This window comes from Anomaloglossus baeobatrachus, chromosome 9 (genome assembly GCF_048569485.1).
Source record: "Anomaloglossus baeobatrachus isolate aAnoBae1 chromosome 9, aAnoBae1.hap1, whole genome shotgun sequence".
Taxonomy (NCBI): domain Eukaryota; kingdom Metazoa; phylum Chordata; class Amphibia; order Anura; family Aromobatidae; genus Anomaloglossus; species Anomaloglossus baeobatrachus.
The window spans coordinates 216,136,316-216,162,467 of NC_134361.1; the positions used below are offsets into that span (position 1 = coordinate 216,136,316).

General features: G+C 51.0%; 1 protein-coding gene across 5 annotated transcripts in view; it reads right to left on the reverse strand.

Moving 5' to 3' along the window:
• Positions 1-26,152, reverse strand: part of PNPLA7 (patatin like domain 7, lysophospholipase) — a 207,482-nt gene that overhangs the window by 151,766 nt on the left and 29,564 nt on the right. For all 5 annotated transcript variants that reach the window (XM_075324460.1, XM_075324462.1, XM_075324461.1 and 2 more), the window contains 4 exons: positions 16,199-16,281; positions 8,054-8,145; positions 6,931-7,071; positions 5,691-5,850 (listed from right to left, as the gene is read on the reverse strand). In XM_075324460.1, the coding sequence (XP_075180575.1) occupies positions 5,691-5,850; positions 6,931-7,071; positions 8,054-8,145; positions 16,199-16,281 (476 nt within the window). The remainder of the gene's footprint in view (positions 1-5,690; positions 5,851-6,930; positions 7,072-8,053; positions 8,146-16,198; positions 16,282-26,152) is intronic.

Here is a 26,152-nt window from a genome sequence, read left to right on the forward strand (position 1 = left end):
ATCTTGCAGCGGCGTGCTATTCCATCCGGTTTGCGTTTAGTTGGACCATCATTTATTTTTCAACAGGACAATGACCCCAAACACACCTGCAGGCTGTGTAAGGGCTATGTGACTAAGAAGGAGAGCGATGGGGGACTACGCCAGATGACCTGGCCTCCACAGTCACCAGACCTGAACCCAATCGAGATGGTTTGGGGTGAGCTGGACCGCAGAGTGAAGGCAAAAGGGCCAACAAGTGCTAAACATCTCTGGGAACTCCTTCAAGACTGTTGGAAGACCATTTCCGGTGACTACCTCGTGAAGCTCATCAAGAGAATGCAAAGAGTGTGCAAAGCAGTAATCAAAGCAAAAGGTGGCTACTTTGAAGAACCTAGAATATAAGACATATTTTCAGTTGTTTGTTTCACACTTTAAGTATTTCATAGTTTTGATGCCTTCAATGTGAATCTACAATTTTTAGAGTCATGAAAATAAAGAAAACTCTTTGAATGAGAAGGTGTGTCCAAACTTTTGATCTGTACTGTACACGTGGTGATAGAAGAGAGTTTCTCTCTTGCCATATTGGGGGGACAGAGGACCATGGGTGTATGCTGCTGATGCCAGGAGGCTGACATTAGGTGTAAGGGTAGGCCTGGGCTATAGGCCGTTTGTTTATTTATATACACAGATCATCTTATTACATCTGGACAAAGTATAGATGTCGTTGCATAATTATCTGTGTGTCTATATGACAATCGTATAGAAGCGTCATAATAGGATTCTAAAATGTGTATTCCGCAATATGTTAACAAAGATAATGAAGCCAAGGTGAACAAAGAACAAAAAGGTATTCATAACATACTGAGAGAATTCATAATCAGTTGGTTCACACCATGTGGGATGTGGGATGTTGACTCCTTGTTCTTGCTACAAGGTCGAAGTCGAATATTGTATTGTATAATTACAAGATTCTTTAATACACGGGTCAGAAGTTGACTTCTGCTCAATCAGTGAACACGTTTCATTGTCTGATTCATTTATATCTGCGCAGATCGATTTGAAATCCGTCTCTGTGACTCTGAAAAACTCCATTTGTGGATTTCCCTAAATTCCCAACCGTGATATAGGCAAAGTAAGAAAAAAAGTTAGCTCCTCCTCCACAGTATATACCCCGTGACTGACCAGGAACCCAGCCAGTTTTTTGCTTAGTGTCCTAGGAGGTGGACATGGGCCTGTTTTCATGTGTTCAGGCCTTTCTTTTACTCTCTTCTGGGGTTCCTCCCGCCTCTCTTGGGTCGCCATGTTCAGATTCACTCTGACAATGCCACTGCAGTGGCATACATAAATCATCAAGGAGGGATCCGCAGCTTTGCTGCGATGAAGGAGGTCACACAGATCCTTCGTTGGGCAGAGACTCGCGCCTCTGCTATCTCTGCGGTTCACATTCCAAGAGTAGAAAACTGGCCCGTGGACTTCCTAGCAGAGACGGTCTGGCAGCGGGAGAATGGTCTCTCCATGACGAGGTGTTCCAGCAGATCTGTCACAGGTGGGGTCCTCAAATAACATCTCACCAAAACGCCAAGGTCTACCCGTCCATAGTGCGTTCCCGCAACCTGCACACAATAGGCTCTGGTCTTGCCGTGGTCGCAGTTCCGTCTCCCCTACATATTCCCTCCGCTTCCCCTCATTCTGAGGGTGATTAAAAAGGTCAAGGCGGAGGGAGTCTTTGTGATATGGGGAGCCTCAGATTGGCTCAGGAGAGCCTGGTACTCGGAGCTCGTCCAGCTACTAGGCGACTCTCCCAGATCTTCTGTCGCATGGGCCTATTTGCTACCAGAACTCCGCTCGTCTGCGTTTGACGGCGTGGTTCTTGAACCCTGGATTCTAGCCAGAGCCAATCTAACCCCCAGGTCATTTCCATTGTGATAAATGCTCAAAAGCCCTTCTCGGCTCGTATTTATCATGGAACCTGGAGATAGTTTCTTTTTGGTGCGAACAACATGGAAAGTCGCCGCTTATTCTTTCCTCGTCCAATTTCCGCCTTTCCACAGGTGGGCCTTGATTCTGAACTAGCCCTCAGTACTCTCAAGGCACAGGTCACCCTCCTTTGGTTTTTCCAGAAGTGGCTAGGGTCTTGGTCGCAGGTACGCACGTTTCTTCATGGTGTCGCCCATCTTGTTTCCACCTATTGTCAGGCCCTGGATTTATTAGAAGTCCTCCAGCAATCGCCTTTTGCACCTCTGTGAGAAATCTCTCTCATTACGCTCCTGGAAGGTTGCGTTCTTAATGGCTATCACGTCTGGAGGCGAGTTTCAGAATTAGGGCCCTCTCCCTAGTTTTTCACCAAGACAACATGGTTTGCCGGCCCTCACCGCCTTTTCTACCAAGGATAGTTTCTCCCTTTCATCTTAATGAAGACTTCGTCCTTACTTCATTCTGTCCTGCTCCGGTTCATTCATTCAAGAAGGCCCTGCAGAATGTACATCGAGAAATCTAGATCTCCAGAGCTCTTTCAAGGACAGCTCCGTTTTGCAATCAGACGCACTCTTTGTACTCCCAGAGGGGCACAATAAGGGCGCCTCAGCCTCGAAATCCACGATTGGCAGTTGGATTAGATCTGCTATCCTAGAGGCGTACAGGGCTCATTCCACCCGAGCGGTGGGAGCTTCTTGAGCTATTCGCCTTCAAACTTCGGCGGCTAAACTTTGCAAAGCCGCTACCTGGTCAAGCGTCCTCACTCATGTTCACCAGATTCTGGCTTCTGCGGACACTGCCTGAGGGAGACAGGTTGGCAGGCGGCAGTAGTTCCACTCTAAGGGGTACTTTGCACACTGCGACATTGCAAGCCGATGCTTGCGATGCCGAGCGCGATAGTCCCCGCCCCCGTCGTTATCTCTTGTGATAGCTGCCGTAGCAAACATTATCGCTACAGCAGCTTCACATGGACTTTACATACCCTGCGACGTCGCTCTGGCCGGCGACCCGCCTCCTTACTAAGGGGGCGGGTCGAGCGGCGTCACATGGCAGGCGGCCAATAGAAGCGGAGGGGCGGAGATGAGCGGGACGTAAACATTGCGCCCACCTCCGTCCTTCCGCATAGCCGGCGTGAGCTGCAGGACGCAGGTAGGAGATGTTCCTCGCTCCTGCGGCTACACACACAGCGATGTGTGGTGCCGCAGGAACGAAGAACAACATCGTAACATTGGTCCTTCCGAAATTATGGAAATGACAGACGCTGCACCGATGATACGATTTCGACGCTTTTGCGCTCGTTAATGGTATCAAAAACGATTTACACACTCAGATATCGACAGCGACGCCGGATGTGCGTCACTTTCGATTTGACCCCATCGACATCGCAGCTGCGATGTCGTAGTGTGCAAAGTAGCTCTTACTCAGAGGGACCCGTCACAGTTTTTCCTACCTTTATGGTTAACGGTCAGTCTGTTCGTCTGACCTTACCAGTTGGTAATGGTTTCGTTCCCACCCAGGGACTGTTTTATGACGTCCCATGATCCGGTGTCCCCCAATAAGGCGAGAGAGAAAGGAAGATTTTTGTGTACTCACCGTAAAATCTTTTTCTCTGAGCCTTCATGGGGTGACGCAGCACCCGCTCTCTTGAGATTAGTAATTTTCTCATTTCTTGTATAACTGCAGTTACAACTTCTCCTACAACTTGTACACTAAACTGTCTGGGTTCCTGGTCAGTCACGGGGTGTATACAGCGGATGAGGAGCGAACTTTTTTTCTATTTAGTTTGCCCAGTGTCAGCCTCCTAGCAAGAGCAGCATATACCCATGGTCCGGTGTCCCCCAATGAAGGCTGAAAAAGATTTTACGGTGAGTACCCAAAAATCTTCCATTTTTCCTCCACTGACAAGACATTAAAGGATATTTCCAAAATGAAAATGTATCCCCTATTATACGGATAACTTACTGATCAGCCCGGTTCATTCTCTGCCTTTTGGACTGTCCCAGAGACAATGAATGGCCTCCAGATATTAGGCAGTTACAGTATTTTTCGGACTATAAGACGCACTTTTCCCCCCCAAAATGTTGGGGGAAAGTGGGGGGTGCGTCTTATAGTCTGAATGTAGGGCTGCGGGAATGAGGGTCATCGGGGCATGAGCAGGCTGCAGCAGCGCCTGCGTGACCACATGGGCCTGCAAATTTCATATGCACGTCCATCCTCCCACCCATCTCTCAGCGCTGAAGCCGGCGCTGACAGGTGGGCGGGATGATGGGCAGGGGATACGCGCATAGTACACAGCTGGCCGTGATCACCCCTGGCAACTACAGCCTGGAGTGATCATGTGCGGCTGTATTCACTGCTCCCCGCGCATCACCATCAGCTCGGGGGGGAAGTGAATAAGTATACTCACCGACAATGATCCCTGCAGCATCGCAATCTCCTCCTGTCTGCCAGCGGCGGCTGTGTGGAGACTAGTGGTGCTCACAGCGATGACGTCATCGCTGTGCGCACGTGTCCACACGCAGCTGCGGCTGGCACAGACAGGAGGACATCGTAATGCTGCAGGGATCGTGGCCGGCTCCACACAGGTAAGCGGCGCTGCTGCTGCACAGACAGGAGGAGGAGCGATGCTGCGTGGAGTGAGGAAAGGGGAGTAGAAACATTTATTTTTTTTGTGTGCCACAGGATGACGGCATATACCAGGATGGGGGTATATTATGAGCAGGATGGGAGTATATAGCAGGATGGGGGTACTTAGCAGGATGGGGGTACTTAGCAGGATGGGGGTACTTAGCAGGATGGGGGTACTTCGCAGGATGGGGGTACTTAGCAGGATGGGGGTACTTAGCAGGATGGGGGAATAGAGCAGGATGGGAGTACATACCAGGATGGGAGCACATACCAGGATCAGGGTATATAGCAGGATGGAGGTATATAGCAGGATGGGAGCACATACCAGGATGGGAGCACATACACCAAGATGGGGTATATAGCAGGATGCGGCCATATGCCAGGATTGGGTATATAGCAGGATGCGGCCATATGCCAGGCAAGAGTATATAGCAGGATGCAGCCATATGCCAGGCTAGAGTATATAGTAGGATGCAGCCATATGCCAGGATAGAGTATATAGCAGGATGCAGCCATATGCCAGGATGGGGTATATAGCAGGACGGGAGCATATACCAGGATGGCAGTATATAGCAGGATGGGGGCTATACCAGGATGAGGGACATATATATACAAGGGAGGAGGATCATTACCAGGATGGGGTACCTTACTTAGAGAATTTGGGGAGATTACCCCCATAACTGTGTCAGCAGCAGATCCTCGCCCCATAACAATGTGTCATGACCACATTTTTTGCTTAAAATTTTATTTTTCTATTTTCCTCCTCTAAAACCAGGGTGCGTCTTATGGTCCGGTTTGTCTTATAGCCCGAAAAATACGGAATCCCCTATTTTCTGAATAGGGATACTATCTAAATTGAGTACAAAGCCTTAACCGTGTAAACAGTTAACCATGGATGGGCGGCCATACCGCTGGTGTGAACTGTCCATCTTCAGGAGCACACCGTTCCACAGCATGAAGGAAGCGGTACGCTCCTGAAATAATGGGAATGGACAACCCCTTTATATCTTTGTGAAGCTTTAACCAGTTCAAGAAATATTACATAAAAAAAAGCTGTAAGCCAAATTAATAAAACCTACACAGAATACAATAAAAGTAACCGCACTCACGCTTTCCTGAATGCAAACTTCCAGCATCCCGTCCTGGACCACATAAATACTGTTATCCAGCTGTCCTGGGCGGAAAATGTATTCCCCTTCATGGAGCTGTACGAACACCATGTGCTTACAGAGCTCGAGGAATAAAGGCTTCTCAAAGTGACCCAGGACCCTGCGCCAAGAAGCAAAACAGCAATTCAAGTATGCAGGAGGGCACCTATCCCATAATGGCATCAACACCAGCAATACGGTAAGCATGAGAAAGAAATGGGATGAGCGAGGTCACTAATGCTCATGTGCACTATATATATATCTGTTGAGGGCAGTATAATTACTCACCAGCTGATGGTACTAATCGCCCCAGCCATTGTGCCCAAGCAGTGAACAACAAGGAAGCATATTTAAGTCCGGGATCGGAACCCGGAAGTGACATATTGCAGCTACTTAATCACACTCTCTAGCCCTTGAGAAAGGCACACCCGGTGGCGAAACGCGTGGGACGACATCCCACTTTTTAAATGGTTTTGTCACACTTTTGCTTGTTGTTTTTTGCTAATATAACAATAAAATATTATATTTTGTGGTTTCTCTTTTCTTTCTCAAGAAGCAAAACAGCAATCACATATGCATATCATATAATAAGTCGTGCAGTTGTCTGGATACCCTGTATGAAGATACCATTAGCGGTCTTCACCTAAATTCCTCCCTTGACACAGTCGCCTATACTTATACACAGCCCTGGTGACGTGGAAAAGAGTCAGACTGAGTATAAGTAGTGTCACCTCCAAACCTCATCTCCATTTATAATGGCCGAAAGCTCTATGGATAATGCCACATGGGTGTCTAAGAGCTGACCTGTGACCAGACCTGACGTCAGGCCATAGTATAAGCGATATATGCCTTTGGTGTCCATTATCTGCACAAAAGGTGGCAGAAATTCTGAAATTTACAATTCTCCTCGGATCATTTGAGCTTACAAACCAAAAAAAAAAAAAAAAAAAAATTACAAAGAAACTAAAAGGTTTAGAAAGTTTCAACATTCAGTGTTCTTAGTAATGATCATATGGCTACAACACAAATGTAGCAATTTACTAGGAAGAAAAAGGTCCTCTTCTTCCAATAACGTTAATATACTGTTATGTTATGTTAAGTTCATGATCTTGAAAAGAGAAGGAAACACGTGACCTGGGCTTAAAGTATGTGGCAACCCGATGATCACAGAATGGGTAAGAGGTCGTCCGGCAGAACTCACCGCACGTTCTTCAGCATGTACAGGACCTCCGACGGCAAGTGAGAATTCTTAACATCAAATTCGGTAAGATCGGCTTCCAAGAGGGAAGGAGGGGGCTCTTTCTTCTGTAAGGTGGGATATTCCTTCTTAAAACGAAGTATTCTATAATGAAAAAAATAAAGAGAAAAGGATTGCAATACATTTCATTAGATAAATTACTGACATGTGTGGACTTAATCAGATTAGCTAATCCGCCGGCGCCCGGGAGACACAGGCCCGCCGGCGCCCGGGAGACACAGGCCCGCCGGCGCCCGGGAGACACAGGCCCGCCGGCGCCCGGGAGACACAGGCCCGCCGGCGCCCGGGAGCCACAGGCCCGCCGGCGCCCGGGAGCCACAGGCCCGCCGGCGCCCGGGAGCCACAGGCCGCAAGATTGTGCTGTGATTGGATGAATTACCACATGCAGTCATCGTTGTAGCTGTATGCGGCAGGAATAAGTCCTAACCTTTTTCTTCACGACACCTGCTGAGTGGGCACACATCATGCTAGGTACCTATAGACCTGAACCATTGGTACTACTCACCTCCTGATGGGGAAGTGACCCACAACTAAACCCTTAAAAGCAGGGGAACACATCAAATGACTTGCAGACCCCTGACTTAAAGTTTGCGGCTCGTATTTACTCTCCTGGACGGGGAGGTGAATTTACAAAATTGTTCCCACAGCACTTGGGAAGGGGGGGGGGGGGGAGTGGGGGAGTTCATTTTTTTGTTTGGGGGGTGGTGGAGAACCTTTGGGATTATTAATTGCTAAGGGAGAATTATTGCTGGTTAAGGTTGGGATCAGGGCATGATTATTTTATAAGGGGCACTTAGGATAATATAACTTGTCCAGGGGGGGCAATTAAGGGGAATTATTACTTTATAAGTGGCACGCAGGCCATTACAACAGTCTATGGGTCACTCAGGGTACTTGAAAAATTATGAGCTTCATAGTAGTCATACCCAAGTGCCCCCTTACAAAAGGCGCACAAAAGGGGGCATCTCTGATTTCTAAAATGTGGCTTGCGACCCTCTCTCTGGGCTGAATGTGACTCTCAAGGTAAGAAAAATTGTAGCCCCTGATATACAGTGTACCTCCTTACCTTTTAGCCAGAGTCAGGACCCTCACTCTTTTCCTCATCCGTGGTCTTGAGACAGTGTTGCCCCCCACCAGGGTGTTCGGCAGAGTGGTGACCTGCACAGCAATAAGAGCCATTACCATCTTGCAGCACACCGTAAAGCATCCTGGACTCAGACAATGCAAAATAAGGCTAGGTTCGCACACTGCGTCTTTTTGACGCTGCGTTTTTGTGCGTTTTTGGCCGCTAAAAACGCACAAAAACGCACCTGCGTCGAAAAAACGCATCAAAAAACGCATGCGTTTTTGCCGCGATTTGGTGCGTTTTTGGCTGCGTTTTGCTGCGTTTTTGATCTCTGCGTTTTGCTGCGTTTTTCCAATGCATTGCATGGGGGGAAAACGCAGAAAAACGCAGGAAAGAACTGACATGTCCATTTTTTTTTTTAACTCAAAAACGCAGGTAAAAAAAACAGATGTGTGCGGACAGCAAAAATGAAAACTCATAGACTTTGCTGGGGAAGCAAAGTCCTGCAGTTTTGAGGCCAAAAACGCACCCGAAAAACGCGCAAAAACGCCGCGAAAAACGCACTGTGCGCACATAGCCTAAGAATTATTCTTACCGATAATTCGGTTTCTAGGACCTACCACGACAGCATAGGAGGTTGTCTCTCCACGCCCTAATTGGGACAGGAAGTTCAAGAGGTTTAAAAGGACCCTCCCACCTCCCACAGCCAGTGTCTTACAAAGAACCCATAGCATATGAGAAGTACCACACATTCAGGAATATATGAATACAAAGGGGAGGGAATTACCTGCTGTCGTGGAAGGTCCTAGAAACCGAATTATCGGTAAGAATAATTCTTATTTCTCTAGTCCCTTCCACGACAGCATAGGAGGAATACCAAAGAATTGACACCTAGGGGGGGACCACAGCCTGCAGGACCCTCCTGCCAAAGGCCAAATCCCTGTTGGAATCCAGATCCAACCGATAATGCTTCGTGAAAGTATGGAGCGAAGACCACGTAGCCGCCTTGCAGATCTGCTCAGGGGAGGCCCCTGCCCGTTCAGCCCAGGAGACAGAGGTAGCCCTGGTGGAGTGCGCCGTGAATCCAGTAGGTGGAGAGAGATGCTGAGCGAGGTAGGCATCTCTAATTGCCCGTACAATCCAGTTGGCGACGGTACTCTTAGCCACCTTCTTGCCCTTATTGCGGCCAAAGGGCTGGATGAACAGGTTAGAATCAAGGCGCCAAGAAGCAGTAACCTCCAGGTAGTGCAACACTATCCGACGGACATCCAAAGAATGAAACACTTCCTCACCCGGAGTCCGAGGATTCTGACAGAAGGAAGGCAGTACGATGGACTGAGAACGGTGAAAATCCGAAACCACCTTGGGAAGGAAGGAAGGGTCCAGCTGAAAAACAATGCTGTCATCTCTGATGGTCAGGTAAGGTTCCCTAATAGACAAAGCCTGAAGTTCTCCGACTCTGCGAGCAGACGTAATAGCCACAAGAAAAGCAGTCTTGTGAGAAAGAGAACGAATGTTACAAGAGCACAGAGGTTCAAACGGTGACTGAGATAGTCCGGTAAGGACCACATTGAGATCCCAGCGAGGCATCAGGACCCTCTGACGTGGACAGAGCCTACTAGCGGACACAAAGAACCGACGGATCCAACGATGATCTGCCAGAGCCGTGTCAAAGACAGCACTGAGGGCGGACACCTGAACCTTCAGGGTGCTAGGCCGAAGGCCTAAGTCCAATCCACTCTGGAGGAAGTCCAGAATCTGCGCAATATTAGGCCGAAGTGGGTCAGGAGGCCGAGAACCACACCAGGAGGAAAATCTCTTCCAGATTTTGTTGTAAATACTATTAGTTACAGGTTTACGGTTCTTCTGTAGGGTAGCCACAACTTTGTCAGAAAGCCCTTGGGCCTTTAGTGCCCGGGCCTCAGAAGCCAGGCAGCCAAGTTGAGTTTCTGGGGAGCCGGATGGAAAATTGGACCCTGTGACAGTAAGCTGGGGTCCGAACCTAATAGGACTGGCCCGTCGATTCCTAGCGTCAAGACCAGGCTGTACCAACTCCTCCGGGGCCACAGCGGGGCTACCAGTATAGTTGGGACCCCCTCGTCTCTGATCTTCCTCAGGGCCCTTGCGAGAAGAGGAAGAGGGGGAAACGCGTAAGCGAGGCGAAAGGACCACTTGTGGCAGAAAGCGTCTACCCCTAACGCCTCGTCCCGTGGGTTCAGGGAGAAATATGTTGCGACCTTGCGATTCCCTGCCGAAGCAAAGAGGTCCACCTCTGGAGCACCCCACCTTGCCACCAGAGAGCAGAACACCGCCTGATCCAGACTCCATTCCCCCGGATGAACATCCTGACGACTCAGGAAATCCGCCTGAAGATTTAGGGAGCCCTTCAGATGGACCGCAGAGAGGGAGAGCAGAGATTGTTCCGCCCATTGAAAGATTCGGGAGGACACTGACTTCAGGGCGCCTGAGCGTGTACTGCCCTGATGGCGGAGATGTGCCACTGTTGTGATATTGTCTGAATACATCAGGACGTGAGAGTCCCGGACGAGGTCCTGAGCCGCAAGGAGGGCTTCCCTGACTGCCCTGAGCTCCCGGTAGTTGGAGGATTGGGAGCTGATGTAAGGACTCCAGACCCCTTGAAATGGGGAGTTTGCCACCATTGCCCCCCATCCTCGTAGGCTGGCATCTGTGGTCAGTGTAACTAGGGGTGTCTGAGTCCAGGCAACCCCCACCTGCAGGTTGGTGGGACGCAGCCACCAGAGAAGGGATGAGGAGACGGACCCCGAGAGGCGAAACCGTCTGTTTAGGGATCACGGGAGTCTGTCCCAATGTGCCAGGATATGATCCTGGAGACACCGAGAATGGGCCTGAGCCCACCTGACTGAGGGAATGCAGGACGTCATGGAACCCAGAGCTGACATAGCCGCTCGAAGCGTCGGGCGAGCCTGCCTGCAAAGCTTTGATATTTTGGCTAACAGAGCTACCCTGTGGCCTTCTGGGAGAAAAGATGCCTGTCTGTCGGAGTCCAGCAGCACTCCGAGAAACTGCCGAGTGGGGGAGGGGGTTAACTGTGATTTTTTGAGATTGGGAATCCATCCCAGGGACCGAAGGATTTCCAAAGACCTTTCCACATGGCTCCGGAGGGTTGGAGCAGATGGAGCCATGAGAAGAAAGTCGTCCAATATGGAACCAGACAGATACCCTGCAATCTTATGAAGGCGACCACCTCTGCCATGATCTTTGAAAAGATCCTTGGAGCCGAGGAGATCCCGAAGGGAAGTACATTGAATTGGAAATGAAGCACTTCCTCCCCGTGTAGCACCGCAAACCTGAGGTATTGCCTGTGCCCCGGATGGACGGGTACATGGAAGTAGGCGTCTTTCAGATCTATAGAGGCCATCTGGTGGTGTAGACCTATCAGGGGAATAGCTGATTTTACTGACTCCATCTTGAACCGCCGGTACCTGACCTGACGGTTTAGACGTTTTAAATTGATGATAATCCGGACGTCGCCGGATGGCTTCTTGACAAGGAAGAGGCGGGAGTAGTGTCCTATCCCTTCTTCCTGACTCGGGACTGGGGAAACGACCCCCGAGTGCATTAGCTCTATAATCTTTGAGTACAACAGAGCCTGTGAAACCTGCGACGCCAGAGCAGTGACTCGGAGACCCGGACGAGGGGGGGAGAGGAATTCTATGAGGAGACCTTCCGAGACGATCTTCAGAACCCATTGGCAAGTGGTTATGGATCGCCACTGGGGAAGAAACGCCGAGAGTCGTCCCCCCACCCGGGCCGAGTCACTGTTTGTCCTGCTGAGGACGTTGCTGATGGGAAGGGATAAGGATGTTTCTCCCTCTACCCTTGGGATAGCTCCACCTGCCTGCCTTCCCTTTCCCTCTGGGCTGGGAGGCCTGAGGCATCGAGGGACGAAAGGACCGCTTCCTGTTGGGTCTAGGATCGGGCAAGGCCTTACGATCGGTCGCCTTGTCCAGAATCTCATCCAGGGCAGGCCCAAACACCAAATCCCCTTTAAACGGAAGGGAGCAAAGCCTCATTTTGGAGGTGGAGTCTCCGCTCCAGGCCTTAAGCCAGAGGGCACGTCTGGCAGAGTTAGAAAGAACCGAGGTCCTGGCCGCCAGGCGGACAGATTCCACCGAGGTATCTGCCAAAAAACTGGTGGCCTTCCTAAGCAAGGGAAGGGATTCCAGTAATTCCTCCCTAGGGGTCCCCTGGGAAATATGAGCCTCCAACTGGTCCAACCACCTAATTAAGGACCTGGATACACAGGTGGAGGCAATGTTAGCCTGAATAGAAGAAGACGATGCCTCCCAGGATCGCTTCATCAGGCCTTCCACCTTCCTATCCATCTGATCCTTCAGTTGGGAAGTATCTTCAAAGGGAAGAGCCGTTTGCTTAGCTACCCTAGCCACCTGAACGTCTACTCTTGGGACCTCCCAATGTAATCCAGAAGGTTCCAGAGGAAACCGGCGTCTAGGGTCACTCCGTACCCGTCTCTCAGGAAATTCCCATTCTTGAGAGACAATATCCAAAATATTGGTATGAACTGGGAATCCTAACTGTTTGACTGACTTCAGGCCAGCAAACATTTCGTCCTGGATTGAGGGAAGCGACTGTACTTCCTCTAATCCCATAGTGCTCCGAACTGCCCCAATAAGATCCCCCAAATCTTCAGAGGGAAACAGAAAGGACTGGTCAGACCCCCCAGAGGGAAATCCTTCATCAGGACCCTCAGAGGTGGAATCCGCATCCTCCTGATCAGACGGGGTCGACTGGAGTCTCCTCTTTTTTGGAGGAGAGGGTCCAGGAGCAGGGTCCAGGAGCAGGGTCAGGGTCAGGAGCAGGGTCAGGAGCAGGGTCAGGAACAGGAAGGGAGGCCAGAGAAGCCCTAATCTCCTGTTTCATCATGGACCGCAACTCGTCTATCAGGGACGGTTGTTCGGCCCTAATAATCTGGTCCGTACATTGTTGGCAAAGCTTTTTATCCCATACTGCAGGGAGCTTTTTTATACAGATAGGACATTTTTTAATTTTTTCCATTCTGTCAGGTCTATCAGGTTTATCGGACTTGTCAGCCTTTTCTGACTTCTCAGGCTTCTCTGATTTTTCATTTCTGTCAGTTTTCTTGGTGGCCTTGTCCTCCTAGAAAACACAGACCAGAGAACCATAAATCAACTGACTGAGACCTATGTCTGAGGGACCATCCCCCTCCATACTTACAGTAGCAGGGGGCACACTGGGTTCTGCAGATGCAGCTGCAGCGGAAGACATGACTGGGAGCACGGTTGCTTACCATGATCTGACGTCTTAGCGGCAGCCCTTATGCAAAAGGGCCTGCCCCTCCCAGTGACGGTATTCGTTCCCCGCCTCCCGCATTCGGTCCTGGACAGGCCAAGTCACCGTCGGCGTGTCCTCCACGCTGCCTCAGCAAACCGGAAGCGCTCGACCGGAAGTCCGCAAGACCGGAAGTCCCGCCCCCGGGAGCACTTCCGGATCGCTCCGGCAGCGTGCATGCAGGAAGCGGCCGGCGGCTCAGGGAGGACGCCGGCCGGGGAGCTCAACAGCCTGCATCACCCCAGCGGAGGTTCCGGAAGGCTGGAGCAGCGGTCCCCCACAGCGTGAGGGAACAGCAAGGGAGGAGCGGTGAAGGCCCGACCGATGCTGTCCGGCTTAAGGTAACAGGGGAAAAAAAAAAAAAAAAAATTATACTGTAGTTCGCCGGCCACCACAGCATAGGAGAAAAATAAAAACCTCTCCATGCCCCATGGGGACAGGAAAGACACTGGCTATGGGAGGTGGGAGGGTCCTTTTAAGCCTCTTGAACTTCCTGTCCCAATTAGGGCGTGGAGAGACAACCTCCTATGCTGTCGTGGAAGGGACTAGAGAACTATGTAAGTAATTATCTCTATATAGGAACTAGAGAGGTTTACTGAATAATGGTGCATTACTGTACAACTGAATGGCCTCCCAGAGAGCCTCTAATACATGGGTTGTGCTTATAAATGTCACCGGGAGATCTCACTAATACCGCACAGAATGTCAAGGATCAGGCAGGTAATAAAGCAATTATAGGACAAGACACTTTGTAATAAATCTTATTCGGAGGCTCTGCCCAGCCTCTGTTTTGCGAGATAAACCGATGATAAAAATCATTAAATTATGTCCTGTCATTCCAGGAACACTTCACAGGACATTTTATTACAATCTTAGCCAAATAAATCCCTTCTTTTCCGCATAATGATTCGGATCTGTCACGACGGAGTCTTCTTCAAATCAGGAAATCTATTGTCTTTCTAAAATAATGGCCATGGATGCAAATGCACTCACTAAGCGGACCCCTAATCTTCTAATTAAGGGGCGACCCTATGGGCTGATTGCCTTTTCTCCTGTATGAACTGCAATATTGGCAGCGTGATTCCGCTCATCTGATCAGAGATAATGGTGGGAGGAATACAGATTATACGGCACACCCCTATGAACAGAGGGGCTAGACAATGGGTGCAGTAAAACCCGCTATCATGCAAGTAAAAATGCAATGTAATACTTTCCAGTATATAACCTAGTGACATAATAGGCGAGACCCCACAATAATTGGCTGCAGTTATACAGCCCCCCCCGAATCACACGGACTCCCTATACTGTGTGTAGAATGTCCAGTGTATCCAATGAGATGTAGTTTGAGTCTGTTTTCCTGCCTGGTGTATGTAAGAGCTGACAAGGAGAAACCCGTCAGCAGCAGGAGACAGGGGAGACAGGCTGAAGATGAATTACTGTATTTTTAGGATTATAAGACGCACTTTTCGTTCCAAAAATTTGGGAGGAAAATGAGGAGTGTGTTTTATAAGCCAAATGTAGCTTACCGGGGGGTGGTGGAGAATGGTGACAGGGGGCATGGGCAATGCTGTAGGCACTGAGGGCTGTGTGCTGCGGACAGTTAGGCAGGGGCCATATTGAAGATGTCGGCGGTGCGGGCTTCAAATAATGGCACACGGAATCGGCACATGCGTAAATGGGCTCAAGATCTCATCTGCGCATGCACCGCCTCTGGCCCATTGATATCCCAGCAGTGGACATAAGGAAGGTGGCGCGTGCGCAGATGAGATCTCAGCTTGTCATTGAGCCGATAACTCAATCTGCGCACGGACTCCTGGCGCCATTTCTTTAAAGTCCACATCGCTGACAGTTCCTGGATGTTTTCTCTGCCTCACAGCGCCACCGAGCATCTTGGACACCCACTGCACCGGCCTGCTCCACGACTGCCCCTGCCTCCTGTCACCCCCGCTCCACCACCGCTGTTGCCTCCGGTCAGACAAACACCGAATTAGAAGACTGACCCCATTTTTTTTTTCTAAATCTGGGAAGCGCTTTATAATCCAGTGTGTCTTAGGCTAGTTTCACACTTGTGTTGAACGGTATCCATTACATTGCGTTGTGTGACGGATGCAACGGATGCGTTGCATATAATGGCACAATGGATGCAACAGATCGTACAAAACAACGAAAAGCTTTTTTTTCTTCTTTACACTTTTACCGGTGGCAGACTATTGTGAACTATCAGCTGAGCGCTCTCAAAAGCCGGCTGCCGGGTGATCAGCTGAGCGCTCTCAAAAGCCGGCTGCCGAGTGATCAGCTGAGCGCTCTCAAAAGCCGGCTGCCGGGTGATCAGCTGAGCGCTCTCAAAAGCCGGCTGCCGGGTGATCAGCTGAGCGCTCTCAAAAGTCGGCTGCCGGGTGATCAGCTGAGCGCTCTCAAAAGCCGGCTGCCGGGCGCTCAGCTGAGCGCTCTCAAAAGCTGATCGTTCGGCCACGAGAAACAAAGTAAAGTTTCTGTGATTTAAGAAAAAAAAAAAGATGAGCAATAAAGGATTCCGCTGCTCAAAAAGCGTTACATGCTGCGTTCCTTCCGCCTGGCGGAAGCAACGCAGATAATTTTGGCACAATCCGTCATCCATACAAGTCTATGGGAAACAGCGGAATCCGTTAACGGATTCCGCTGTTTTCCAAAAGGGCGGATTGCGCCAGAAGGTAATTATCGCAAATGTGAAAGTACCCTCAAAAAACAAAAAATAAAGTACATTATTATTACCGATTTGTATAAAGATACCAAAGCGCAATATGGAATCCATACCTTACGCATGATCTTTCGGCCATAAAACATAACTTTGTCTCTCTTGCGGAAACGGTAGCGTGGCACTTCCTGCTGCTGCTGCTCTGCAAGAAAATACATAATGGAAAGGTTGTGAGCTGCTTGTCACCAAAGAAAGGGTCTAATCCTTACTTTCAGATTAGGGGGCTTTAGGGAGGACTCCATATATACAAAATCGGCATTTTTCAATTTGAAATCAATGTGTGCAAAATTTACATGCTGGAGATTATTTTCTGTACCAAATCTACAAGGAGAAAATGTTCAATGTGTACACTACGCTTCAGGATTCTCATTGACACTGCGGCATCAGGATTCGCTTGCGGTTTTGTAACAAATCTGTACTAAAAAAATGCATCAAAAACTTGATCAAAATGCAACATTTTTCTTCTTTGCAGATAAAGGAGAAAATTGTGATTGCCATTTAGCAGAAAACAGTATTGTGTGATAAGTGCTGACAGGGCGAGTCTCCGCACAGAATCTGTGCCCGGTGCATCGGTCACACAATGTACTCCATAATCTCAGAGTCACTTCTGTTCCCATGAGATTAGAGAGCGTCTCACCCAGGAACGGTCACAGATCTAGTGTTTTCACCTCCACATGATCACACATTTTACTCCTCCGATCGCCCCAGTCACATGCCCGCCTACGTCATTATGCTACTGTTAGTTATAATGATAATGTTCTTGTTGATTAAGTTGTGAGTAAAGTAAATAGAGCGTAGAGAGACTTCTCGCCATCGCTCCAGAGAAAGTTCCCAGCGTAAAAGCAAAAAAAAAAAAAAAAAGTTACATTTTGCTACTTTGTGGGGTGGTTTGTCTTGATGGGGTTCCTTTCTGAGACCCAGAATGTTTTTCCTTGTTCGTCGATAGAGTACGCGAGGGATAAATATGATGCTTTGATTGGTTCATACGACTGATAAACCAAAATTCTAGTGCTTCAATGTTTTTCTCTTTACGATTTATCATTAGAATTTTATATATTGACAGATCTGACTCTTATGGAGATATCAATTTTTTTTATTATTACTATTTTTTTTTTTTTATACCAGTGTTTTTTTGTTTGGTTTAGGTTTTCTAAATCCACTTAGACTTTGTGGCTGGGCTTTACATCATTATGAACACTGAGTCCCCCTCGACTGCTATGCTAAGCCATCGGCATCCCCCGCTATTGTGTCGCGGAAATGGTTGTGTATGCACAAAATAGATAAGACGGCTGCTACTACAGATGCCAATTCTGTGGGGAAACACTGTTGTGTACAAGGCTAAACGGACTCAGACCGGAAGAATAACGTCACATCCGTCCACTATAAGGACCCATCTATCTAAGGCCCCGTCTGCTGCAGTTTTCTATGAGATGCTGGCCTCTGACAACATTAAAGGGAATCTGTCACCAGGTTTTTGCCAGCTAATGGGAGCAGCAAAACGTAGGGGCAGAGATCCTGATTCCAGCAATGTGTCACTTATTGGGCTGCTTAGTGTAGTTTTGATAAAATCATTGTTTAATCAGCAGTAGATTATCATTACAGGACTACTTGGCTGCTACAGGTAGTCCAGCATATTAATGAGCTCTGTATAACTGCTAGATCTGCAATGGAGAAAAGAAGGGAATTTTGTTTACTTACCGTAAATTCCTTTTCTTTGTCGCTCCATTGGGAGACCCAGACAATTGGGTGTATAGCTTCTGCCTCCGGAGGCCACACAAAGTATTACACTTTAAAAAGTGTAACCCCTCCCCTCTGCTATACACCCTCCCGTGCATCACGGGCTCATCAGTTTTATGCTTGGTGTTGAAGGAGGCACACATGCACTCATGCTCCCATTTTAGTCAGCAGCAGCTGCTGATTTTATCGGATGGAAGAAAAGAGGGCCCCTCACAGGGCCCCCGGCATGCTCCCTTCTCACCCCACTGAGTCGGCGGTGTTGTTAAGGTTGAGGTACCCATTGCGGGTACACAGGCTGGAGCCACATGCAGTTTTCCTTCCCCATCCCTTAGGGGCTCTGGGAGAAGTGGGATCCTATCCGGTCATCCAGGCACTGGGACCGGGCTCCCTCCGCAGCCCCTGAGGGAATCTGACGGACAGGAGACTGAGTATCATCAGGGACAGGGCCCTGCATCTACAGGTACTCTGTGTCCCCTTGGGGACGGTGCATGAAGCACCTTGGCCTCAGACGCTGCAGCGACTGCAGTGATTGGTATGACGCCGGGACTACCGCGCCGACCGCGCCTGCTTGCCGGCCGCGGTTTTAACTTTAGTCCCCGGCTTTTGCGGCCTAGTGCCTTAAACTCCCGCCCCCGGCCCTGCCAGTCAGGGGGTAGGGCGGGACGGTCGGTCGGACGCCGACAGTGAGGGCTGGAGCACACTTGGCTGTCCTCCGCCCCCCTCACTATTCACTCCATGGCCCCCGCACAGGTACTCAGTGTCCCCTTAGGGACGGTGCATGGAGCACCTTGGACTTAGACTTGGCAGCGATTGCGGGGTTGGTACGGGACTACCGCGCCGACCGTGCCTGCTGGCCGGCCGCGGTTTTCAACTTTAGCCCCCGGCTTTTGCGGCCTAGTGCCTTAAACTCCCGCCCCCGGACCTGCCAGTCAGGGGGAAGGGCGGGACGGTCGGGCTGACGCCGACAGTGAGGGCTGGAGCAGACTGGGCTGTCCTCCGCCCCCCTCACTAATCATCTACGGCACAGATCCCCGCACAGGTACTCAGTGTCCCCTCGGGGACGGTGCATGGAGCACCTTGGCCTCAGACTTGGCGGCGACTGCGGGGGTAGTACGGGACTACCGCGCCGACCGCGCCTGCTGGCCGGCCGAGGTTTTTAACTTTAGCCCCCGGCTTTTGCGGCCTAGTGCCTTAAACTCCCGCCCCCGGACCTGCCAGTCAGGGGGAGGGGCGGGACGGTCGGTCTGACGCCGACAGTGAGGGCTGGAGCACACTTGGCTGTCCTCCGCCCCCCTCACTTTTCACTCCGGGACTCCAGATTCCCGCACTTTTGGGGTTACGCCCACGGCTCCCTCTTCCCCTGTAAACGCCGACAGCCATGTTTTTAAGCAGCACACACTGCTTGAGCGGTCGGTAAGCCAGGTGGCTTCTTCCCATCGGGCTGGGCCACCTAGAGTGCTGAACTGTGTATATATATATATAATATTGTATGCATCTTCACAGTTCGGCGGTACATACTCAGTGATCACTGTGAGCATTGCTCGGGCCATGTGGCACTCGCTCAGCGGAGCCTGGGGCACTGGTTGGACTCGGCCCGGGTAGAACCGCCGGCGTCCCCTGTCCAGACGGCAGGGACAGAGTTTGCAGCTTTTGCTGAAAAACTCTCTGAGTCACTTTCACAATCCAGGGCTCAGTCTATGGACATATGGTCTTCTAAGATACTAGAAGCTTGCAGCCCAGACCGGCCCCTTACACAGGCCCCGGGCACTGCGGGATCGCTCACAGGCCCCGCTCGGTCCGCGACGCAGCGGGCTCCTGGGGGGGACCTCTACTTATTACGTGGGGGACTCCGGCACGGACTGCAGTCCCAGACCGGCTAAGCGGGCTTGCTTAGAATCTTCCCCGACTTCATCAAGAGTCTCAGCTTGAGGACTCTCTAGAGGATGAGGCGGAGGTTGCAGCCCAGGACTCTGTCCGGACGTGGCTCTCAATGCTTCAGAGATGCTGTCCAGAAGCACAGGGCTTTCCCGGACAAGCGTTTTACTAAACGCATTAATAACACACGTTATCCCTTCCCCTCTGACGTGGTTAAGGGTTGGGCTCAGTGTTCCAAGGTGGCCCTCCAGTCTCTAGACGGGCGGCTAGATCCGTAGTAGCAGTGGCTGACGGTTCAACGCTCAAGAATGCCACGGACAGGCAGATTGAGCTCCTAATGAAATCCATCTATGAAGCCATAGGCGCGTCCGTTGCCCCAGCCTTTGCAGCAGTGTGGGCACTCCAGGCTATCTCAGCTGCTCTGTCTGAGATTAATGCGGTCATACTCTGCTCCGCAATTAGCGTCTTCGACGTCCCAGGCGTCGGTATTTTCATCCTACGCCATGAATGCTGTCCTGGACTCGGCTTGCCGTACAGCGGTAGCATCTGCCAATCCGGTGGCAGTCCGCAGGGCCATGTGGCTACGAGAATGGAAGGCAGTCTCTGCTTCCAAGACGCTCTTGTCCGGTTTGCCATTTTCTGGCGACCGATTGTTTGGCGCACAATTGGATGAATCGATTGAGCATTCCAAAGGAATGGACTCGTGCTTACCCAGCCCATACCAAAGTGACCTTAGCACCCTCAGCTAGGTCCCCATCTCATCGTCCAACAGGCTACAGAAGAGCCAGAGAAACTCTTCTGCATGGTGGTCCAGGTCAGGGGAGCGGTCTCCACATGTCCAAGACCGTTGGATGAGAGACATTCTGTCTCACGGTTACAGGATAGAGCTCAGTTCTCGTCCTCCGACTCGTTTCTTCACAACATCTCCGCCCTCCAAGCGAGCTGATGCACGTTTTCAGGCGGTGAACACTCTGAAGGCAGGAGGAGTTGCGTTACCCGTTCCCCTTCAAGAATGTAGTCGCGGTTTTTACTCCAACTTGTTCGTGGTACCAAGAAAGGACGGATCATTCCGCCCCGTTCTGGACTTCACACTGCTCAACAGACATGTGAGAACCTGACGGTTCCGGATAGAATCTCTCCGCTTGTCATCGCCTCGATGGCACAAGGAGACTTCCTAGCATCAATCGACATCATTGATGCGTATCTCCATGTGCCGATTGCACCAGAGCATCAACGTTTCCTGCGTTTCGCCATTGGGGACAGGGCCACTCGGTGATCACTTACCTAGACGATCTTCTAGTCAAGACACCCTCCTGGGTGGCATGTCAACACAACCTGACCATTGCTCTGGAGACTCTCCAGGGGTTCGGGTGGATCATCAAATTTCTAAGGTCAAAACTGACACCGACCCAATCACTGACTTACGGGATGGAGTTTCATACTCTCTCAGCGATAGTGAAGCTTCCGCTGCATAATCAGCGTTCACTACAGGCAGGGGTGCACTCTCTCCTTCGGGCCCAGTCACACCCCTTGAGGCGCCTCATGCACCTTCTAAGGAAGATGGTGGCAAAAAGGGAGGCAGTTCCCTTGCGCAGTTTCGTCTGCGTCCGCTTCTATCGGACACCACAAATGTGACAGGAGGTCGACGTCCCTAGACAAGAACGTCTCTCTTTCTTTCCACTTCCTGGGCGAAGGGAAAATCCTTCCGGCCCCCAGCCGGGGCTGTGGTCACAATTGGACGCGAGTCGGTCAGTGTGGAGAGCGGTCTTCCTCCACCACTCGGCTCAGAGAGCCTGGACTCCGACAGAGTCCTCCCTTCAGATCAATGTTCTGGATAAGGGCAGTGTATCTAGCCCTAAAGGCGTTCCAGCGGTGGCTGGAGGGCAGGCAGATCCGAATTCAGTCGGACATCGCCACGGCGGTTGTGTGCATCAACCACCAGGGCGGCACTCGCAGTCTTCAAGCCTTCCGAGAAGTTCGGCGGATTCTGCTGTGGGCGGAAGCCACAGCCTACACCATCTCCGCAGTTCACATCCCGGGCGTAGAAAACTGGGAAGCAGATTTTCTCAGTCGCCAGGGCATGGACGCAGGAGAATGGTCTCTTCACCCGGACGTGTTTCTAGAGATCTGTTGCCGCTGGGGAACGCCGGACGTCGATCTAATGGCGTCTTGGCACAACAACAAAGTCCCGGCATACATGGCTCGGTCCACGGATCACAGAGCTCTAGCGGCAGACGCGCTACTTCAGGACTGGTCGCAGTTTCGACTGCCTTATGTATTTCCTCCTCTGGCACTACTGCCCAGAGTGTTACGCAAGATCAGGTCAGACTGTCGCCGCGCCATCCTCGTCGCCCAGACTGGCCGAGGTGATCGTGGTACCCGGATCTGTGGCACCTCACGGTGGGTCAACCGTGGGCACTCCCAGACCGACCAGACTTGCTGTCTCAAGGGCCATTTTTCCTTCTGAATTCTGCGGCCCTAAACCTGACTGTGTGGCCATTGAGTCCTGGCTCCTAGCGTCATCAGGGATATCTCCAGACGTCATTGCCATCATGAGACAGGCCAGGAAACCAACGTCCGCCAAGATCTATCACAGGACTTGGAGGATCTTCTTATCCTGGTGCTCTGACTCAGGGTTTACTCCCTGGCCGTTTGCCTTGCCCACTTTTCTTCTTTCCTTCAATCTGGAATGGACAAGGGCTTGTCTCTCGGCTCTCTCAAGGGACAAGTATCGGCGCTTTCCGTGTTTTTTCAAAAGCGTCTAGCCAGGCTTCCGCAGGTCCGCACGTTCCTGCAGGGGGTTGGCCACATAGTCCCACCTTACAAGCGTCCGTTAGCACCCTCGGATCTTATCAGGGTGCTGACGACTCTTCAGAAGTCACTTTTCGAGCCGATGCGGGATCTCTCTATCTCGCCTTTCGCAAAAGGTAGCCTTTCTAGTGGCAGTCACATCACTCAAAAGAGTGTCTGAGCTAGCAGCGCTGTCAGGCAAAGCCCCCTTCCTGGTGTCTCACCAGGATAAGGTGGTTCTACGTCCGGTCCCGGACTTTCTCCCTAAGGTATCCCCGTTTCATCTCAATCAGGATATCTTCTTACTCTCTTTGGGTCCGCATCCAGTTCACCAATGTGAAAAGGATTTGCATTTATTAGATCTGGTGAGAGCACTCCGGCTCTACATTTCTCGCACGGCGCCCCTGCGCCGGCCCGATGCGCTCTTGTCTTTATCGCGGGCCAGAGTAAGGGATTTCAGGTTTTCAAGTCAACCTTGGCTCGGTGGATCAAGGAACCGATTCTTGAAGCCTACCGTTCTTTTGGGCTTCCGATTCCTGCAGGGCTGAAAGCCCATTCTACCAGAGCCGTCGGTGCTTCCTGGGCATTGTGACACCAGTCTACGGCTCAGCAGGTGTGTCAGGCGGCTACCTGGTCGAGTCTGCACACTTTCACGAAACACTATCAGGTGCATGCCGATGATTCGGCAGATGCCAGCCTAGGTAGGCGACTCCTTCAGGCGGCAGTTGCCCACCTGTAAGAGGGGGCCGTTTTTCGGCTCTTTTTATCGAGGTATTCTTTTACCCACCCAGGGACTGCTTTTGGACATCCCAATTGTCTGGGTCTCCCAATGGAGCGACAAAGAAGAAGGGAATTTTGTTTACTTACCGTAAATTCCTTTTCTTCTAGCTCCTATTGGGAGACCCAGCACCCGCCCCTGTTCCCTTCGGGCTGTTGTTCTTTTGTGTACACATGTTGTTCATGTTGAATTGTTCTTTTGGGTCATGGTTTCAGTTCTCCGAACATCCTTCGGATTGAATTTACCTTAGACCAATTTATAAGTTTCCTCCTTCCTGCTTTGGCACCAAAACTGATGAGCCCGTGATGCACGGGAGGGTGTATAGCAGAGGGGAGGGGTTACACTTTTTAAAGTGTAATACTTTGTGTGGCCTCCGGAGGCAGAAGCTATACACCCAATTGTCTGGGTCTCCCAATAGGAGCTAGAAGAAAAGGAATTTACGGTAAGTAAACAAAATTCCCTTCTTCTTCTAGCTCCAATTGGGAGACCCAGACAATTGGGTGTATAGCTTATGCCTCCGGAGGCCACACAAAGTATTACACTAAAAGTGTAAAGCCCCTCCCCTTCAGCCTATACACCCCCCGTACTGCTACGGGCTCATCAGTTTTGGTGCAAAAGCCCGAAGGAGGAAAAAATTATAAACTGGTTTAAAGTAAATTCAATCCGAAGGAATATCGGAGAACTGAAACCATTTAACATGAACAACATGTGTTATACAAAAACAGGGGCGGGTGCTGGGTCTCCCAATTGGAGCTAGAAGAAAAGGAATTTACGGTAAGTAACAAAATTCCCTTCTTCTTTGTCGCTCCTTATTGGGAGACCCAGACAATTGGGACGTCCAAAAGCAGTCCCTGGGTGGGTAAATAATACCTCATAATAGAGCCGTAACGGCTCCGTCCTACAGGTAGGCAACTGCCGCCTGAAGGACTCGCCTACCTAGGCTGGCATCTGCCGAAGCATAGGTATGCACCTGATAGTGCTTCGTGAAAGTGTGCAGGCTCGACCAGGTAGCTGTCTGACACACCTGCTGAGCCGTAGCCTGGTGTCGCAAGGCCCAGGACGCTGCCACGGCCCTGGTAGAATGGGCCTTCAGTCCTGAGGGAACCGGAAGCCCCGAGGAACGGTAAGCTTCGAGAATTGGTTCCTTGATCCACCGAGCCAGGGTTGACTTGGAAGCTTGTGTCCCTTCACGCTGGCCAGCGACAAGGACAAAGAGTGCATCCGAGCGGCGCAGGGGCGCCGTACGAGAAATGTAGATCTTGGCGGACGTAGGTTTCCTAGCCTGTCTCCTAGTGGCAATGACCTCTTGAGATAATCCTGAAGACACTAGGATCCAGGACTCAATGGCCACACAGTCAGGTTGAGGGCCGCAGAATTCAGATGGAAAAACGGCCCTTGAGATAGCAAATCTGGTCGGTCTGGCAGTGCCCACGGTTGGCCGACCGTGAGATGCCACAGATCCGGGTACCAAAACCTCCTCGGCCAGTCTGGAGCGACGAGGATGACGCGGCGACAGTCGGCCCTGATTTTGCGTAACACTCTGGGCAACAGTGTCAGAGGAGGAAACACATAAGGAAGCCGAAACTGCGACCAATCGTGAACTAAGGCGTCTGCCGCCAGAGCTCTGTGATCTTGAGATCGAGCCATGAATGTTGGGACCTTGTTGTTGTGCCGTGACGCCATTAGGTCGACGTCCGGCATCCCCCAGCGGCAACAGATCTCCTGAAACACGTCCGGGTGAAGGGACCATTCCCCTGCGTCCATGCCCAGGCGACTGAGAAAGTCTGCTTCCCAGTTTTCTACGCCCGGGATGTGAACTGCGGATATGGTGGATGCTGTGTCTTCCACCCACAGCAGAATCCGCCGGACTTCCTGCCGACTGCGTGTCCCACCTTGGTGGTTGATGTAAGCCACCGCTGTGGAGTTGTCCAACTGAATTCGGATCTGCTTGCCTTCCAGCCACTGCTGGAACGCTTTTAGGGCAAGATACACTGCCCTGATCTCCAGAACATTGATCTGAAGTGAGGACTCTTGCTGAGTCCACGTACCCTGAGCCCTGTGGTGGAGAAAAACTGCTCCCCAGCCTGACAGACTCGCGTCCGTCGTGACCACCGCCCAGGATGGGGGTAGGAAGGATTTCCCCTTCGATAATGAAGTGGGAAGAACCCACCACCGAAGGGAAGCTTTGGTTGCCTGAGAGAGGGAAACGTTCCTGTCTAGGGACGTCGGCATCCTGTCCCACTTGCGTAGGATGTCCCATTGAAGTGGACGCAGGTGAAACTGCGCGAAAGGGACTGCTTCCATTGCTGCCACCATCTTCCCCAGGAAGTGCATGAGGCGCCTCAAGGGGTGTGACCGACCTTGAAGGAGAGATTGCACCCCTGTCTGTAGTGAACGCTGTTTGTCCAGCGGAAGCTTCACTATCGCTGGAAGAGTATGAAACTCCATGCCAAGATATGTCAGCGATTGGACCGGTGTCAGATTTGACTTTGGAAAATTGATGATCCACCCGAAACTCTGGAGAATCTCCAGAGTAACGTTGAGGCTGTGTTGGCATGCCACTCGGGAGGGTGCCTTGACAAGCAGATCGTCTAAGTAAGGTATCACTGAGTGACCCTGAGAGTGGAGGACCGCAACTACTGTAGCCATGACCTTGGTGAAAACCCTTGGGGCTGTCGCCAGGCCGAACGGCAGTGCCGCGAACTGAAGGTGTTCGTCTCCTATGGCGAAGCGCAAGAAGCGCTGATGCTCTGGAGCAATTGGTACGTGGAGATAAGCATCCTTGATATCGATCGATGCTAGGAAATCTCCTTGGGATATTGAGGCGATGACG